Here is a 19,969-nt window from a genome sequence, read left to right as displayed (position 1 = left end):
ATTACAAATTCAACACTAATATCTACCATTTTTGGTTAGTTTTAAAATCTTGCGTCCCTCTCTAATGTGGGCCGCGAAGTATGACATTGAAGTTGAATTAAATTAAAACTGTCACTATTCATCTCAGTGACCCCAAAAACTATGAATTCAATTCTAATGTTGGTCATTTCCGATTATTTTTAAATAACCACCATATTATTCTTTAACTGCAAAATCACGGCTTGTTTTTACTTGTTTCAATCATAAGTTTGTGCGGGAGGGGGGGGGAATCATTTCGAGCACAGAAACGCACAATATATAAATTCGGGCCTGGGATAAACACTCACAAACACAGTGTTGTCCACCATACACATACATTGTCTAGAATTAATGCAGATATCAATCTCACCAGAAGTAAGCGTTCTTGCACTGAATCACCTTGTAGAGTTAATATCGTTATAATACAAGCTAATATATATAGTCGACTATACTTACATCGTAATTCCATCTAACCATAGATATGTGCTGTTTATTGTGTTTTTATCGTTGTTTATAAAAATAGGAATTGGTAAACCTGGTGTCAATTTGCAAATATATGTAGTAATGAAGTTCATGTTAGAGCATAATTTGCAACTGTCAAAACTGCTCTATGTAAGGTATTCATGTGTTTGTCGCATTTCTTTTTGACAAGTGTGAACTTCCTTTGTATGTTAGTTAATTAGCTTAATTAGTTAGTTAATGAACTCGAGACGAAAAAAGGGTTTGCTTGTCTCGTATCGTAAATTTTGTAGAAGTCTTATATAGTCTCGACACTGGAAGAATTATTTCTGATTTGTATCAATTGTCAGAAGAATTTTCTCGTCACGTTTCGTTTTTTTCTCGTTTCGTTTTGCAAAGTACAAAATTTATGCCATTATTTTTTCTTAATTTAACCTAGAATAATCTAAATCCTTCTGCGGTGCAAAAGGTTCACGAAGGGTATCTATATAAGAACATTGAAACATATTTATTAAGGTAGTATATTGTATAACTGAGTTCGTTTAAACAGAGATAAATGCTCAAACAATTAATTTATCAATTTATAATTCTTATATTACAAAGCACATGACACTACAGCAGTATCTAAGACTTGGGTGAACTAGAATTGTACATGAGACTCATGTTAGATCTCGCTTCTAAAACTAGACAAGAATTGTCATATTTATCGTTTCGTTTGAAATTTTAAAAGGGTCTTCTGGTCTCGTGGGCGAAACTATGAAATATCCGTCGTAATCAACTTAGAAACAAGAAGGTTAATATATTTAATTTAATTAAGATATATTTGGAAAATCTGTGATCAGATTGTAAGTTCATCTAGTTTAACGTACAGAGAGTCAAAAAATGGCTGACTGGACCGTAACGCGAACCCGGGGCCTCCCGCTTATCGTGCCAATGCGTTAACTACTACACTATCTAGTTCGCTTCACAGAACTCTTTAGGTCGCAGTTCTTCACTCGGACCACGTGGGTTGTACCACAGACTCTTGCTGTACTTGGAGAATCATGTGTCCTTATACCAAGCAGATTACGAAGAGTTTCATTTCATATATATGAATGAAACGAGGAAATAACCGATTTTTATTTTACACACCAAATCCTCTATATGTGTAAATTCTACCGCTAAGGGTGAAAAAGTGTCTGACTGGACCGAGACTCGAACCAGTGACCTCCGGCATACCGTTCCGAGGCGTTAATCACTACGCCACTCAGAACTTCCTCGAATTTTCACCCTCACGCGATCCCAGATGAGAGCGCTGACTTCGAGAGTGAGACAGTGAGTGACGGTTCTGGGAAGGGGACGGGGTGGCATAGTGGCTAAAGCCTCGGAACTGTATGTCACAGGTCCTGGGTTCGAGTTCCAGTTCAATCAGTCACTTTGTTAACTATTTGTGCTAGAATTCGTACATATAGAGGATTTGGTGTGCAAAATAAAATCTGTTATTTCCTCCTTTCATTTCTATATAGATAAATTTAATTTATCTGGTCCATATGCAAATAGTGGGAAAATCTACATGCAAAAGTTTCTTCAGAATTTATATAAGTAATAACTTACAGTAAAAAATGATTAGGCAATTATGCAAAACAAATCTCTTATCCACAATATACGATAATATACTTGATATCCCCGTGTAATTTGCATATATCATTACTAGCAGCGTTCACCCCGCTTCGCTGCGGTCACCCCGGAACGCAATAAACTTTGTTACTTAGATAATTTTTACTTTTTCGCTTTCAAGTGATATGATAAAAACCATAGAAGATTGCAGTAAATCTTAACATTATATCGCCTGTCATTTATGTTAACCTGCCCCGCTTCGCTGCGGTCATCCCGGTGCTGGCATATTGTAAAAGTGTCTGTAAAAATAAGCAAATCAATTAAAAAATTTTAAACAGAAGATTCAAGCTATTTTCCGCTGTATATCGCCTGTCATTTATGTTAACCCGCCGAGTGACACGGTCATGCGGGTTGCATATAAATACGTTTATTTTTACCTATGATGAACTAATAACAAAGGATTTGTACGTTATGGACACTTGAATGGTCAATTATCTCAAGACACTGGTAATTAAAAATTAAAGTGATATGATAAAAACCATCTAGGGTCCAAATCCTAATAACCCCCCAAAAATGAAAGAAATTGGTTCAGCCGTATTAGCGTGATGAGCGGACAAAATTTTGTACGTTCTCTTTTATATATATAGATTATTTAAACATTGAAGGAAGTAATTTGTAAAATTTACAGATTACAAGACATTTTTTAGGTAATTACTAAGAGCTTTGTTAGAAAAGTACGTTCATTTGGTCCTAATGTAATTAAAGATAAAAGAAAAAATTCGTGTAATATATATTTCTCAAGCTATTGCTAATGAGAATTTATAGAAATAGGAAAATTATTTAAAAGACTCATTTCTACTTAACTAAGTACATTAAATGCTAAGTCCTAGGCACTTAAGCATCAAACTTTTTCCTCCGAAAAGAAATTTTTTTCCTCACTACTTTGGATTATATAATTTCGACCTAGTTTGGTCAATGAAAGAATATTAATATGCACCAATCAAAATTTCCAAAATTATATTTCGGATGGATACACTTAATGCCTATGTAAAACTTATTATTGTTAATTTATACATACGCATTCCTGCATTGTATGCATTAGGTGGTCCTAAATAGTCCATCATGAACTCCGGGTTCGGAGGAATATCCAGTGCTAAGGAATACAAAATATAATTACATTAATGTCTGTTATAATGCAGAACTTAAAATTAGTGTTACAAGGTAAGATAGAAGTTGCAAAACACCTTTTCGTATTGACGCTGTTGAGATCAAACTGCTATCTGTAGGTATACGACATAATCTAAAAGATTTATCTCCTTCTTAACTATTATCCCAATCATGTAAAATGACTCCAGTAAAGCACTGACAAGTACAGGGTGCAAATGGATGAATCGAGATGCGGGATGAAACTTAATGCACCTGATAGAGGATTAAAAATATGTATATGTGCAAAGTTATAGCGGCTGAGAGCCATAAGAAACGGAGAAGGAGGGGCTTAAAGTTACTGGGAAAAAGGCTATGCTATGTTATTGAAATACATCAAATAAACTGTTGAACCGTGAAAATAGAAAAAAAACAGACCATGCAAACGGCTGTGATGACGCGAATGAAAAACATACCATGCAAACCATGTAGTATCACATATTTTCAAAAGGAGAATAGACAGAGTAGATCACGAACCTCCGCCGGCATCTTGAAATCCGCCATTTTGAAATCTTTAATTTTTTTTTTTTTTAAATGGAAAAGTAGTCATGTGATATAGCAATTAGGGCCAGCATGCTCTCAAATAGTCAATTATGAACTTTAGTGATCATTATCTCTACTTATTTGGAAGATTAAGGATCATCTTTATAGTTATTTACCAAAATCTAGGAGACTGATGCACGTATGTTGAAAATTTGGATTATCATGAAAACACATGTAAGTTAAACATATCTAGAAGCCAAGAAAATTAACAGTGAAATTAACAGTAGGTTCGTGATCTACTCTGCCTATTCTTCTTTTGCCAATATGTGAAACTATCACCGTTTGCGTTGTCTATCTTTCACTATTTTCACGCTTCAACAGTTCATTTCATGTATTTCAATAACATAGCATAGCCTTTCTCCTACGAAATTTTACACCACCAGCCCCCCAATCCGTTTCTTATAGCGCTCAGTCGCTTTAACTTTGCACATATACATAGTTTCACATCCGACATCAGGTGCACAAAGTCTCATCCCGAATCCGGATTCATCCATTTGGTCCCTTTACTTGTGAGATTCAGGTAACAAATTTACCAAATTATAATATAATATTTTTAGAAGCGTCTGTATCCTTTAGGATTTCAATTGCCTAAACAAAAACTTACAGAATTACAGAATATTACTTTTCAAATTAAATATCAACATTGTGTCATGCTTCAATCTACCTCAGCAATTTTAAACACATACAGATTGATTTTGTAAAACAAAAGATGTCCTTAACATGGTACCCATTTATTTTCTTATTACCACTAAAGCTATACTCATGTAGCGGGTATTATAATAGAATTTAAAATAAGAACGTGGTAGTAACTTAAATATTTCACCATACACACTGAATACATATATACAATTTTATATACAATAGCAAGCCAATATTGACGTTGATACAGGACCGATTTTTAGAAAAAGGTAGATTTCATAGATACTTTCGAATCTGTATCTCAGGCTCTAATTTGGCTAGACGCTAATAACTTTGTCCTATGTTCACCATACCACCATTATGTCTTCTCAGACTATCGGAGACGTTTCCAGAGAAGAGTAACAATAAAAGAGATAATCTCATGTGAAGGACGTTGGAGCATAAACCTGCATCAAACAACTGATTGTGTAGTTTTTGTACTTGACGTATAAAACTAAAGAAAATAAGAAAATAGATGTATCTCTTATAGAGAAAATAGCGGTAGAGGTCACAGGACGATAAGATACCCACCGTAGTAAGATCTGGAGCCCAACCCGAGGATACATAATAGTTTGCCATCATCTCAACCATCTCTTACATAGGGAATCACGGTAAATCTGATCGCATTAGTGGTTATGTAAGTTAGCACTTCTCAAAATCCCGTACCGTGACATTGGATGGCATTCATGACAAGAGACCACTGTGCCTCAAATATTATACTTTAGCGACAAACCACTTACAGTTCTAAAGTGACAGCTTCGTGAAACGACTACACGGTCTCTCCCTGTCCCATATGCGGGCGCGGTCGTGGTGATTGAATTGAAATATAGTCTTTCGCCTACATCGTTCTGGTGATGTAAACACACTTTGTAATCAACATAAGCTGCTTTGGTTTTGATATACTTTGATTTTCAAAATACTAATATCATGTTCTTTATATACACTACAATCATCCTGTCCCATACGGTGACCGGTGTAGTATTAGTGCTATTACCTTCAAATTAAAATCAGAAATTTCGTTTGAATTTTACAATGTGTATTTTGACACGTCTACAAGTATATTTAGATAGAAGTAGATTTTGAAAAGTACGTGGCAAGTCTCTTACAGATTTGTTTGGATTCACTCTTATTGACACCGAGCACATTTTAAAGAAAGATTGAAACTTTGTTTAGAGAATTTAACACATATCAAATAATAGAAAACAACATTGCTGAATTAAGGTTGAAATGTTCACATTCCTACAATTAATGATCATTCATAGATACACAAGTTTTCTGATCCTGCCAATATCTAGCAGCAATACTATTATCAAAATAAAATATTCCCATCTTGGTCTTCTCTATGGGATCACACATGCTTTTTTTATATTTTTGTGCTAATTTGTAAGTAAATCATGTCTGCTATATTTTGTACTAAATTAAGTGTGTTTGATATACAAGAGTAATGCAATTGAATTATAACAATTTAAATAGAAAGACAAAAGGAAAAATTTCATGTATATTGATTAAAGGAAAAGAAAGGCGAAGCCTGAGGTAGCAGGAACGATGGAAATATTTGGCGTATGGGATAAACGAGTAGATGCATTTCATTCGGAAGTGGATAAGTGATCGCTGCTCATTCCATTTTTGGAACTACGTGTTCTTAAATTGAAAATAAAGTGAAGGAAACATATACTATTGTCAATCTATATTATAGTTTCGATATGTACCAATGTCTTCATCAGCCATATTATCATGCCTCTTGGGAGCCGCGGTGGCTCAGTGGTAGAGCGTTCATCTCAGGTGCATTGTATCCTTGGTTCGATTCCAGCTTGTGCCAACTGAACTTTGTGGTGGACAAACACCGTGTGCATGGGTTCTCTGGGGTTTCTCCCGTTTCCTTCCACTTTATTCATTACACCATCACATTCACTTCTCATCATCACCATCTCCTTTATCCTAACCGGCATATCCGTGGGACGTAAAACTTCAAGCTTTCTTTTCATTATCATGCCTCATTGTCTTTATCAGATAATGTAACTGAAGAAGACAATGGTATATTGTTGAAACTATAACACTAATGATAATAAGTCTTTCCTTTGGTCAAATTTTATTTTAGTATTTAAGTTAGTATTCATTGATATGTGATGAATATTTGTCAGTTTTGTATTAAGTTTAACAAACAGTTTTTAGCATAAGGCGTGAAACCCGTATGAGACTTAATCCACCAACTTAATCCTAACCACTTAATCCAATAATTTATGATGTAAATTATACGTATTTCCAGAAGTAATATATTATTTCTCTTGCGAACAATAGACAGCAAATTACCCTTTTAATCTTTAAATTTCTAAACAGGAAGTGTAATAGTATTTTAGTAATTATATGAATATTTTCGATATTCAAACAGAAATGAGTGTTTAACAAATGCTTTTCTAAGTATTTTTTAACGAAGAAATTACACTTACGGTATGGTCCTGGGAATGGATTCGGAACATAGGGATTAATTCCATAGTATGGAGTTACACCTCCACCTAAAAGAAAAGGTAAATTTTAAATTAGGTAGTGCTTATACCAGACTGCTAATTCAATTTGTTAAATGGAGGTATTTTGTTGTATTTTATTGTACCTTAATTAATCATGAGGTTGGTGTGTGATTATTTTTGGGTTTAGCGTAGTGTTCAGCAGCGAAGCTATATGAGACGTAAATCTACAGCCTAACGTGTTATCCGAACCACATGAACACCGCTGGGAACGGAACCCCCGGTCTCCAATTTTAAAGACGTGTACGCTGTCCACATAGTCATATGGATGCTCAATCACAAGCTTAGTATATATATTTGTACATCTTTCTGGTCCTCGTCTGAAAAATCGAATTGCACTATATGACAACATCGTAGATAAAGAACCGTATATTAGATCTACCAATCCATCAAAGAATTACATCGGTTCTTGCCAGATGACAGTTAAAGTCAATGGCACTAGCGTCACTTATTAGTTAAACAACCGACGTAACTGCTTGATGGAAATAGTTCCAATTTACTATGCGCTGTTCCCACATAGTGAAATTTTGGTTACTCATAGTGGCTGAAGGAAACGCTGGAGGGCATTTCTTCATATAACATTTTCGCTTCATTTTGACCTGTTGAATAGTGCTCCGTGGTCCGTGGACATCAGTTTTAGAACACCCAATTTATATATATATATATATATATATATATATATATATATATATATATATATATATATATATATATCGCCTGGATCCACCTTCTATTTTGTCGTCCTATTTCTGTGAGATATATCTTAATGTTGTTCTTCGATCTGCGCCTAGGTCTTCCGAAATGGTTATTTTCAGATTGGATTTCCAGTTACAACTTTGAAAGCGTTCCTAGTTTCTTTCATTCTGGTTACATTACCGCCCCACATAAGACTTCTACACTTTATGACCCTAATAAAGTTATGTAAATTAAGCAGGCCCTATATATGAAGTTTCAGCCATTTCCCATTATCATTCCTTTTAGGTAAGAATATTCGCGTCAGGATTTATTCTCAAATACTTTCATACTGTGTTCCTTCCTCAGCGTAAACATCCATGTCTCGCAACCATATAGAGTAACAGAATTGGTTGTCGTTTTGTATATTTTAAGTTTGAAATTGCTCAGTAGAATTCGCCAAGGAAAAAATTATGAATTGTATAACAACTTGAATTCTCTGCTTTAAGTCGATATTCAATTTCTTCGTGAATTTCATTTTTATCTGTTAATATCGATATTTGAAAGTATACACTTTATCGAAAGTAATATTTGATATTTTAATCCATCATCAGAAACGATGAAAAAGCATCGATCATTGAGAAACGTACTCAAAAAGACAAATGTTTAAGCAAGAGGCAGATCGTGTAGAGAACACAGGTATAGCAAGAGAACACGATCTATGTTAACGATACTCTGCTATTAAAAGGCATAGAATGTTGAGCTTTATTATTATTCAACTTTGTGCTGGAACAGTCCATAAGGAAAATGAAAGATATCAGACAGGGCCTAGAATTGAATGGTGTTCTGCCCCTGGTTGAGGTAAATTACCGGGGTATGCAGATGATGTAAATTTAATAAGTGATGATAGGAGAGCAATAGAAAGAAAAGCAGGGTCTTCTTAAACGCTTGCAGGGACATGGGTTTACAAGTAAATGCAGAGAAAACTACATACATGGAAGTTCGTCGGAATCGTAATACGGCAAATTATGGATGCGTTAAAATATCGAATAATACTTTTGATAAAGCGGATACTTTCAAATATCTATTATCAATATTAACAGATGAAAATCACACTCACGAAGAAATTAAATGTCGAATAAAAGCAAGGAGTTCGTGTTACTATTCGGTTCAAAATCTCATGTCGCCGCGAATTCTCATGTCGAGGAATTTGAAGCTTAAAATATATACAAAACGATAATCATGCCTGTTGTTCTCTATAGTTGCGAAACATGGTCACTTAGTCTGAGGGAAGAACATAGACTGAAAGTATTTGAGAACAAGATCCTGAGACCAATATACGGACCGAAGAGAAAATGTAATGGGGAATCGCGGAAACTTAATAACGAGGAACTACATAATTTATACGGTTTACCAAACATTGTTAGGGTCCTCAGGTAGTCAGATCACGTAGCCATTATAGAAGAAAGTAGAAATGCTTTCAAAGTCTTAAGTGGAAGACTAACCGAAAAACGACCATTAGGAAGGCCTAGGCGCAGATGGGAAGACAATATTGTGATGCATCTCGCAAAAATAGGATTACAAAATAGAAACTGGATCCAATTGGCTAAGGATAGAAATCAGAGGAGGGTTTATGTGAACGTGACATTGAACCCCCGGGTTCCACAGACCATAGAGTTAGTTAGTTAGTTAGAATGTTGAGCTCTTGGTTTCATGAAGAAGAGTGGCAAACAGGGATTGGCAATGTTGCTCCTATACATCCCCGACTTAGCGCCACCTGTTTGAATGACAGAAGAGTCATCTCCAAAATTTAAGAAGTGGTCCTATGTACCCCTCCCGAAATTTCAGGAATGCGCCAAACTATCATTGCTTAAATTTAGAGGGAGTAGTCGTATATACCTTTATGTCATCGAACTTCAGTCAGGAATCATGGCCCATGAGTCAGGAACACAGTGACACAGTAACAAAAACGAGCACAACTGCTGCTCATACTACTACCTACTAGTACACTTCCAGATTTAATTACCTATATCGGTAACAATTAATTTACATTTATTCTTAAAGTTTTGTTAATGCCCAACAATATTTAGTAGAATAACGGCTGCGAGACTTAGAAAATGATTTTAATTAGCATTGACGTCAGCAGCACATAAACTTTAGGGAGGGACAGACTACCGGGAGACTGGGATGTATGGAAAACCTTCAGGAAAGCGGGGTGGTCCGGAGATCATATCCCGGAGAATTTCTTAAAACGTAGTATTCGTACACTGCATTTTTTACTTAACAAGTGGGGGGTGGCTCAGTGGTAGAGCGTTCACCTCCGGTGCTTGGGGTCCCTGGTTTGATCCCAACTCGCGCCGTGTGGACTTTGGGGTGGACAAACACCATGCTCGTGGGTTTTCTTGAGGTTCTCCCGTTTCCTCTCACTTTCTTCATTCCTCCATTTCACTCATCTCTCATCATCACCGTCTCCTTTAGCATAACAGACATAATCGTGGGACGTAAAACTTAAAGATTTTATTTCATTTTTACTTAACAAGCAAAATTTTTCTTTTATTTTTGCCTTTGATTGTGTATATTTGTTTAATATGGTACTGAAAACAGATAAAAATACTTTACAGTTTGTTTCATTTTCAAACAGCAAAATTCAACCTTGTTTTACAACTTTAGTTAAACTTAAAAACACCAAAATATATGTAAAAAATAAAATAATGATAAAAGGTTGTGTGAAGTGAATAGTCAGTAACAATAAAGTTTTGAAAACAGGTTTCAGTCCTATAAGCCTTCAATTAATGTAAAAAAGGCTCAACAATGTGTGTTAAAAATACTTGATTTCTTTTTACTAAACTAAAGTCGCTTTGCTGCTAGTGACCTAAACTAAAACCGTTTGTTACTCTACAATTTGCTCCATCTTCATCATGATAAGACCAAAACCTTCCTGCCTATTTTCACAATTGGAAACCAAATTTGTGCTACTTTTCATACTCATTTTGTCTAACGTTGTTTTGTGAACGAAGCAAACTGCTACATTTTTAAAATTCCTTTGGGTCATAGCTGACCTCAGATACTTGAAATATTGAGGGAGATGGGTTCCGTTTTACAAATATTGGGGAACACGTCCCTGGTGTTCCCGGTACGATTGTTAATTACCACCACTTAAAAAGCCATAATACCTAGTTTTCGATTTCACCTGAGTAACACATTGAAAAAAGAAACATTCCCATATTAGTATTTTACTTAATATTTCCTAATGTGAACAAAAGTAGCTCTAAGATCCATGGTATCATCTTCATTTCGTATAGTCTCACAAAATAACAATACTATATCAAATTATCTTCCGAAACAATAATGTTTGTCCTGATAGCATCATACCTATTGTCAATCTTTGGTTATCAACTTTCTGATATTATTTTGTAGCATTTTTGTATTATTCTTAAATATTTTAACATGTACATTACCTAGAAATTCTACCAATCTTTTGTCCCTAGACGAAAACATTTTATGATGAAGCTGATTGTTTACTGCATAAAACATGGCAAAATATATCTAACGAATGTCAGTGACATATTTCTTTCCCACAATATTAACAATGTATCCTCTAATGCAGAGTTTCTCAACCTAGGGGTCGCGAATATAAGCGAAAGTGATAAATATAACACTGTTCAACAAATTTTGATCGAAAGTATGTAAATTCTTTGAAATTGCGATTTTTACATTCATTTAAGCATAATATGAAAGAAAATGATAGTAAAAAAATTTTCTTAGCTCAGGTTGTGAAAAAAACGCTGTTGTACAACAGTAGCTGTATATATACAAATGTATTAATATTTATAGAACATTTAAGCAAAATCCTTGTAAAAACCTATATTTTACTACTTTTTTATCTATTTCACTGTGATGTGATAAGCTGGGGAGTTAAGAAGTACCCTAACCTATAGCTTTCTATACCCTTGTACTTCCTTTTTCAAAATTGCGCAAATACCAGTTTCACAGCGATACAGAAAATAAAGTAATCGTGGTCAAGTTAAACATTAACAATTCCGTAATAAAAATCAGTATTAACATAAAAACATCAAAAATATGTACAAATACCTTTTCGTGAAAGAACTACACTGCAATGTAGAAAAAAGTTTCAAGTGATCCCTTGTACAGGATTATGTTTATTTTATTTTGAGCGTCTTCGCTTGGCTTGCCTTTTGTAGGTTACATCTGGAGCATCCCTTGCAATAGTCCAACAGTAGTCGGCCAATATGTTCGAACTTCACTTTCCCTCATATCTCTTCTCCATGGCTGCAATATCTTGATGGAAACGCCACCATGTTCGTCACTTACTGCTCCACAATCTTCGGGAAATAAGTCTAGATGTGAATGAAGAAAGTAGAGTTTCAGAGACATATTGCAACCAAGATTTTCGTAGCACAATAACAACTTTGCTACCAGTTGTTTGTAATTTGTTGCTCGGTGTCTTCCCAAGAACTGTGAACAAACACTCTTCAACCTTTCCCACGCAGCTTTCTCCTCACCTTGGAAAATTTCGTCGAACATGTGATCTTTGAAAAGTTGCCTAATCTGTGGCCTTATTAAAACAACCTCCTTAACTTTGGCATCACTTAATCGAGGGAATTGTCCTCTTAGGTACTTATAGGCCTCATCCTCTTGGTTCATGCTCTTAACAAAACTTTTCATAAAACCTAATTTAATATGTAGAGGGGGAAGCAAAATTCGGTTATGAACTACCAGTGGTTCATGATGCACATTTTTCACTCCCGGCTGAAGAGTTTCTCTGGTACTCCAATCACTTTTGCGGTAATGAGATCCACGATCTCTACTGTCCCATTCACATATAAAGCAACAATACTTTGTATACCCTAACTGCATACATAGCAACGGTGCTATTACTTTAAGGTCACCACAAATGAGCCACTGAAAATCGTAATATTTAATGGCTTGAAGTAAACGTTTCAAGTTTTCATAAGATTCCTTCATATGAACTGCGTAACCTACAGGAATTGAAGGAAGTTCATTTCCAATATGTAAACGCACTGCCTTTAAACTCACCTTGGACGAATCTATAAAGAACCTCCACTCCGTAGGTTCGTAATTAATTTTAAGTGCCCTCATGAGACCATTTACATCTGTACATGCCACAAGTGTGTCTTCCATAGTAAAAAATGAAGTGAACATCTTCTCCCTATTCCGATACACTGAAATATTTACTTTTTCCTGCAATAAATTCCATTGCTTTAAGCGTGACGCTAAAATTTCGGCTTTGCTTTTCGAGAGGTCCAAGTCTCTGATTAGATCACTTAGTTCCTCTTGAGTAAGTCTATGTGGTTCACATGGAGGTTCTTCTACAACAAACGTAGGGTCCTTCGAAGTACTTGATTCAGGAGCATCAACTTCTTGATCATCATCAGAAAAAAGATCGTATTCTTTAGGTGGGTCAGGAACAGGTAGTCCTTCTCCATGTTGAACAGGGCGCATTGCAGAAGGAATGTTAGGATAGATCAAGGCCCGCTTCTTCTTCGTGGAAATTCCCTTCTTGACGGAAGGAACCATACAAAAATAACAGTCTCTGATGTGGTCGCTTGGCTCCCTCCAAATCATGGGCACTGCAAAAGGCATTGAGCGCCCCTTCTTATTAATCCAATTTCTTAGATTGCTGGCACAAGTGTTACACACAATGTGGGGTGCCCAAGATTTATCTTGGTCTCCAATTTTACAACCAAAGTAATATTGATAGGCTTTTCTTATTAGTGGTGTTATAGTCTGCTTTTGTGAGGAAAATGTCACTTCCCCACACACGTAGCAGAAGCTATCCGCACTGTTTACACAATTTCGCGGCATTGTTGTTCATTGAAATCCTCAAAATGTCACTTGAAATAGTTCCGACAACTATTTAAAAAATATACATTCGAAATACCAGTATTTTTGCGTACTGGTAGTTGTATTTTTATGTCCTGCACTTCACAAACGTCACACCCAAAACGCTGATAACTGTACTAAACCTGTCTTTTCTAACAATAGCAGAACACTACTGAGATAAGGAACACAATGAAACCAAGCGTTCATATAGTTTCTCCAGTGTTGCCAGATCAGTGTAACATTTTACCCCAAACGAAGCGAATATATTTATTTTTAAAGCGTTATTATTAGCCATGCCTGTAAAACGAAAAGTAGAGCTAATATTCAAAAATACCTTTCAAATTCGTGATCAGCACCACAAAATTAGTAAGAATTAGCTGATTTTGTTCAATTTACATTTTCGTTGTTGAACAGTGATTAGAATCTAGTACAGGAAAATATTTTAAAATATTATTTTGAATTTTGTTCTGATAGGGATATATTACTTTTATACTTACTGTTAAGAACAACAAACAATAGGTCTATTAAACACGTGCAGAGTTTCTCAGAAAGTCATTTAAATGAAAGAGGTATTAAACTAATGAGAACTGCATATTAAAATACTACAAAAATGAAAATGCAACAAAACCTACACATTCAAATAAAATTAAAATGGAAAACTACTGAGATACCTGCGCATGATGTGATTTCACTAGTGCGGCAATATCTGGTTCAATTATCGTGGCACTCATTATCAAGTCAATTAAAATACTCAATAACTTTTTTAACAACTGTCCAAGTTTTTTTTAAACCAAAACTAGAAATCACTTTATTTTTTATCATATGAGTTATGAATTAAGGGAGTCATGAAGTTTTAAAATTTTCAAACGGCCTCCATTTTGAAACAGTGCGACGGAACGGATTCAATATTTGTTATATGAATGAACTGACCAAATTTGGTTCTAATCCATTCGCTTTTAAGGAAGTTACTGTATTCATTATATATAAGAAATGGATTCTAGTAATATAGAAATAGATGGATATCGTGAGATCTCCGCAATAGGTATATTAATAATCCCACACAAGCTTATTACAAACCAGAAATTATAAGGGATTCGATGACAAGAGGATGTGATAAAATGGGGATCTTGATAGGAATTTGGTTGAGAATCATTGCTCTAATGTATAGTAAGTCTAGTTCAAACATAAAAGCTACATGTATCAAAATTGTATATAGCTGATGAAGTGTATACTTTCTATATATTTTCTTTCAGAGACTCCCATCTTATCGTACAAGACATTCGTAATATCAAACAACAAACAGCTCAGCCCTTCATTTTGTACGTGAGGCTAATTTCTAATAATAAACAGCCATGTTAATTGATGTATCTGCCTACACTAATCTTTTCTTGGCTTTAATGACTGAGTGTTATCATTTGTTTACTAAAAGTTTTAATTAACTCAATGTTGTATAACGAAGTACATGAATATGATATTAAGACTGGGTCTTTGGTGGGTAAATAAAATAACGAGGTAAGTGTAAATAATTAGACATTTTAATTAAGCACAATTTTAACTTATCTTCAGTGGGCCGAAGACTCGGATGGAACGAATAGTTAACTCAAAAATATGGCATTCAAGTATAGGAGGGGGTATCGTAAAGTTTTAATTATCACCAGGAAATTATTAAGATAAGACTGTGAAATTTTGCCCGTGTTGTGTTTGGTTCTTATGTGCATGATGTAAAGGAAATTAGTTTCTAATGATTGTTTATTTTTTACTTGGTGTGCCAAAAGTGACCAAAGTGCAAGGTGGATAAGATTGAGGCTAGCAGTGTGATAAAATTCCTACATTTGAAGGATAATAATGCCAGACAAATTCGTTTTGATCATACTGATATATCCACGTTCAATCTATGGTTACCACACGCCGAAAAAATCCTCTTCATCCTCTTCTAACAGCGTCAACATCTGTTGGGAAAGGTCACGCCGTGCTTGCTTCTGAAAAGGTGCCAGCAAACGAGGAACCTAGTGCGGAGATACTTTAGACATGTGAAGTTCGTCATATGTAATTTTCCACACATTACCCTAACTGACTGTGAGATGAGTCTCATTCATAATTGTTTATATGATTATACCTCTGTCTTTGAGGATTAAACACTCCACTTTCTTCACAGTCGCCGTATCGTCCGTCAGAGATGGCCTTCCAGAGTCGTCTGTGAGGAGAATATGACCACTTTGGAGTTTTCTTTTCCACTATACAATGGTGTCACAAGATGGACAACCATCACCACACATAGCCTTAATCTTCTGATGTATTTGTCTGGCATTATTGCTATTCAAAGGCACGAACTTTATTACACTGCAAGCTCCAATCCTATTGATCATGCTCTTCCGTCACTTTTGGCACATCCTCTAATAAATAAACAATCATAAGGAGCAAATTTCCTTAACATCATACACATAAGGACCAAGCATAACAGTAACAAAATGTTATCACCATATATTAATAACTTCCTGGTGATATTTAAAACTTTACGATACCCCTCTATGTAAGGAATCCACGTTGGTCTTTATTACTAAAAGCAAGCGTTTTGCATTTTACATGGTTAGGTCTATCAAGAATCCAAATAATAATAAAATATATGTTGCAATATTCAAAGTAGCAGCAAAGCGTATAGTTCTCTAAATCACGTTAAGGTTGGCTATGCTAAAAAAAACTTTTTTGCGACTTACGGTATCAACAATTTGAATATGAGAAGCCATTGCTATTATTTCTTCAGTTGTATTTAGGAATTAAAGAATAGAAAATAATGACAAAATATATTGCATAATAACAATCCACAACTCAGGGAAGAAAATATTATAGTACATATATTTATGATGTGCACTCTCACCCAGAAAGTTAACTTTGTCCGTGATTAATATATGTCACTTCATGTCTTAAATTTAGCGAAAAACCTTTCCTGTACGTATCCTTCATTATTTAGTAAGATTTGATAGCCGTTTATGTTGTCAGCAATCTTAAAATATTCCAATAAAATAATAAGAAAATATCAATTTAAAGTATGGATTACACAAATTACTTTTGAACCACATCTTCCTTATTGTGTATTCGGTCTGAGAGGACGTTTATTTCGTACTAGCAGAATACCTGGTGTTCCCACGGTGACAGGATTGAATTTGGATTTAAACGGTATCGGAGGGGTCACTGTTTGCCTCAATGGCCCCGAAAACTATAGATTCTACACTATCATCAATTTTGGATCATTTTTTCTATTATATCTACTTTCCGCCAGTTGTGTGACTGAGTTTTGGTTTAAAGGGTATCGGAGGTGTCACTGTTCGGCTCAGTGACTCCGAAAACTCTGGATTTGACAATAATATTGGTCATTTTCGATCATTTTTAAATATCTCTCCCTCCCCTAACTTGCACCTCCCATTCCCGAATCTCATCTGTGTGGCAAATTTGATCGAGATTGACCGGGTGGTTCAAGAGTTACGAAATCAGAAACATAGTTACATTCATTTGTATATACATACGTATATTAACACACAATTTAATGATACTTAGTTCTTCAGAAAGTGTTAAAAATATTGACTTACCAAACCTTAAAGTAGGTGGAGGTGGTATATGTGCTGTAAAAGTGATTCAATACATATTAGAATATCTGCTACAGTCTATAAAAGCAATTTGTGTTTAAGAATCAAAACACAACTTTCTATCTTTTGTCTATTTTCCATTAAACGTCACACATTACTATATCATTCTACAAACAAGACCAAAACCATACAAATTGACTGAATGTCTTCAAAAATTACAAATGTTACCGGTACACATGACTTCAACCTTTTCTCTAGCTTCTGCAGAACTACTACGTCTCGTTACAGTCAAATGTTTTTAAACTTTTCACAATGTTGCCAGATACAAATTCCACATCCTCCCACCTTTTGATTTATGACAAATAAATCAAAACAAAATCAAACTAAGTATCGTACAGGTATCTTCACCTTTCGACCTTTTCTTGTGACAACACGTTCACCCTTTTCTTCAATTTTACCTAAAGTGAAGTTTTTAGACGGACATTCCTCTTCATCTTTCGCTTGCACAACACTTTCTTCAGTTTGAATAAAACTCACTTCCAAGGGGTACTACCGCTGAACAGGTCTTATAATTTCTCCACTCTCAGTCTTAATCCTAGCCACTCTTACAATATCATCCTTCCCAGGGAACACCTTTGTAATTTTTCCTAAAGGCCAGTCTAGTCTTCTCTTATTGTCACTTCCAACAAGTACAACGTCTCCTTCTTTTATTTCTCGACAAGTTTTCTTTCCGGTTTGCTTCAGTACTAACTGACTTAAATACTCACTACGAAATCTATCTCTCAATTGTGATCTTATGTGCCGCAATCTTCTAAATCTTTTTGACTTGTCAACTGTCTCTATATGATCCAGATCAGGTAGTCCTATCTCCAAATTATCTTGTAAAAACATACCTGGAGTTATGGGTGTGAGATCATTTGAATCTTCTGTCAAATAAGTCAACGGACGTGCATTGATAACTGCTTCTATGTCACACAACACTGTACTCAATTCTTCATAACTTAAAGACGCTCTACCCAACGTTCTACGAAGAAGCTTCTTGATCATTTGTATAATTCGCTCCCAACATCCACCCCACCAGGCAGCGGTAGGTGGAATGAACTTCCACTGAATTCTTTCTACTGATGAGTACAAAGAAATTTGTTCCCAGTCGATTAACTTAAAGAGATTATCTGCACCGACAAAATTCGTTCCATTATCAGAATAAATTACCTTCGGCCTTCCGCGCCTGTCAATAAATCTCCTAAAAGCTGACAAAAAACTAGAGGTCGATAAAGACAGTACCAGTTCTAAATGCACTGCACGATAAACGGCAACATCTTTTCCCATCTTGAAGGAAGAGAGGCCCAGCTAAATCTACTCCGGTTATTTCGAAAACTAATGCATCTTTAACTCTGTCTTCTGGCAAGGAAGCTGGTGTAACATTAATATTTTTTGCATCGTACCGTTTACATTTAACACATCTTCGAACAACAGAACTTATAGTTTTTCTCCCACGAAGAATCCAAAACCTTTCACGCAACTTTGTCAATAATACTTGAACTCCAGCATGATATGATTTCAAATGATCCTTCAATATCAACATCTTCACAACTTCATGCTCAGGTGGTAACACAATAGGACTCCGAAAATCATCTTCATCGAGTCTACGTGCAATTTTAGTCTTTAACCTAATCAAACCTTCACCATCAACAAAAGTACACAATTGTTTCAAACGATCTGGTTCACTAACAAAACATTCTTTCTGGATAGTTCTCATTATAACCTTCTCAGCTGATTATATTTCAAATATCAATAGCTCACCCGTTAATCTTTCACTATCCTTTGAACGACAATTATGGATAAAAGTAATATCCATGCAACCATACGAATTAATTTCTCATAATTTGAAAAATATTGCATATACCACTTGGCTCGTTTGCAACACTTAATGAAACAACTGTTTTCAGTTTTTCTTTATTTACTTCAAGCGCATTTGGTTTCATATCAGTTTTCGGCCAGAATTCTTCCATCTGCCGTAACCAATCAGGTCCTTCCCACCATTTACTCTTCAGTAACGCTGCAGCATTGCAGCCTCTTGAGGGTAGGTCAGCTGCGTTCAAATTTCCCGGTACATGTCTCCAACACTTTACATCGGAGAGAGCTCGAATTTCCTTCACTCTATTCATTACAAACACTCCCCAAGGTTCATCATTTTTTATCCAGTAAAGCGCCACCAAAGAATCTGTCCAATAGAACACAGGAATGTCTAAATTTAAACTCTCAATCACAGACACAGCAAGTCTAACTCCGATACAACAGGCCATTAATTCTAAACGTGGAATAGTTGACATTTTCAATGGCGCAACACGTGCTTTGCTGAATAACAACTGGACTTTAACTTCTCCATTGCATTCACTTCTCAAAAACACGACAGAAGCATATGCATTTTTACTAGAATCACAAAAAACATGTAACGTCCAAGAGTTCCTTGTAACATCTTGTGCAAACTGTCTAGGAATCTTTATTCCAGCCAACATCGCCAGTTCTTTATACCACCTGTCGAATTTCCTGGAAATTTCTGAAGAAACTGGTGTGTCCCAACAGTTGTTATTTTAACAGCTTTCTTGAAGTAACAATTTTCGAATCAACGTCACTGGTGACAGAAATCCTAGAGGGTCAAATAACTTATGAGCAGTAGATAAAATAACTCGTTTTGACACTGGTCCTTCTACTCTGCCTAAATTCTTTGTATCACACAATAAAGTGTCTGTACATGTGTCCCATAACATACCTAGAACTGGAGTGTAAACATCATTACTGCCTACAGAAGAACCACTATATACCCATCCT

General features: G+C 35.4%; 3 protein-coding genes across 18 annotated transcripts in view; all 3 read right to left on the bottom strand.

Annotated features, from left to right (window-relative positions):
* Positions 1-17,274, bottom strand: part of LOC145683702 (uncharacterized) — a 414,104-nt gene extending 396,830 nt beyond the window's left edge. For 9 of the 16 annotated variants that reach the window (XM_081755116.1, XM_081755122.1, XM_081755125.1 and 6 more), the window contains exons 1-3: positions 17,141-17,274; positions 6,945-7,010; positions 3,152-3,226 (exon numbers count right to left, since the gene is read on the bottom strand). In XM_081755116.1, coding sequence (XP_081611242.1) covers positions 3,152-3,197 — 46 coding nt within the window. In that variant the 5' untranslated portion in view covers positions 3,198-3,226; positions 6,945-7,010; positions 17,141-17,274. The remainder of the gene's footprint in view (positions 1-3,151; positions 3,227-6,944; positions 7,011-17,140) is intronic. The other 7 variants (XM_081755117.1, XM_081755126.1, XM_081755128.1 and 4 more) reach the window with 1 other exon arrangement.
* A 412-nt stretch (positions 17,275-17,686) lies between these two features.
* LOC145683626 (uncharacterized) lies at positions 17,687-18,184 on the bottom strand. Its single transcript, XM_081754962.1, has one exon. The coding sequence runs from the start codon at positions 18,182-18,184 to the stop codon at positions 17,687-17,689; it is 498 nt and encodes a 165-aa protein (XP_081611088.1).
* Positions 18,185-18,398: 214 nt separating this feature from the next.
* Positions 18,399-18,896, bottom strand: LOC145683625 (uncharacterized). Its single transcript, XM_081754961.1, has one exon. It carries the CDS (start codon positions 18,894-18,896, stop codon positions 18,399-18,401), a length of 498 nt encoding a protein of 165 aa, XP_081611087.1.
* Between the last annotated feature and the right edge of the window lie 1,073 nt (positions 18,897-19,969).

The sequence above is a fragment of the Thermobia domestica genome, chromosome 4 (assembly GCF_964235325.1).
Source record: "Thermobia domestica chromosome 4, izTheDome1.hap1.1, whole genome shotgun sequence".
Taxonomy (NCBI): Eukaryota; Metazoa; Arthropoda; class Insecta; order Zygentoma; family Lepismatidae; genus Thermobia; species Thermobia domestica.
The sequence above is the reverse complement of the archived record's forward strand: the minus strand, read 5'-3'. Positions and strand labels throughout refer to the sequence as shown.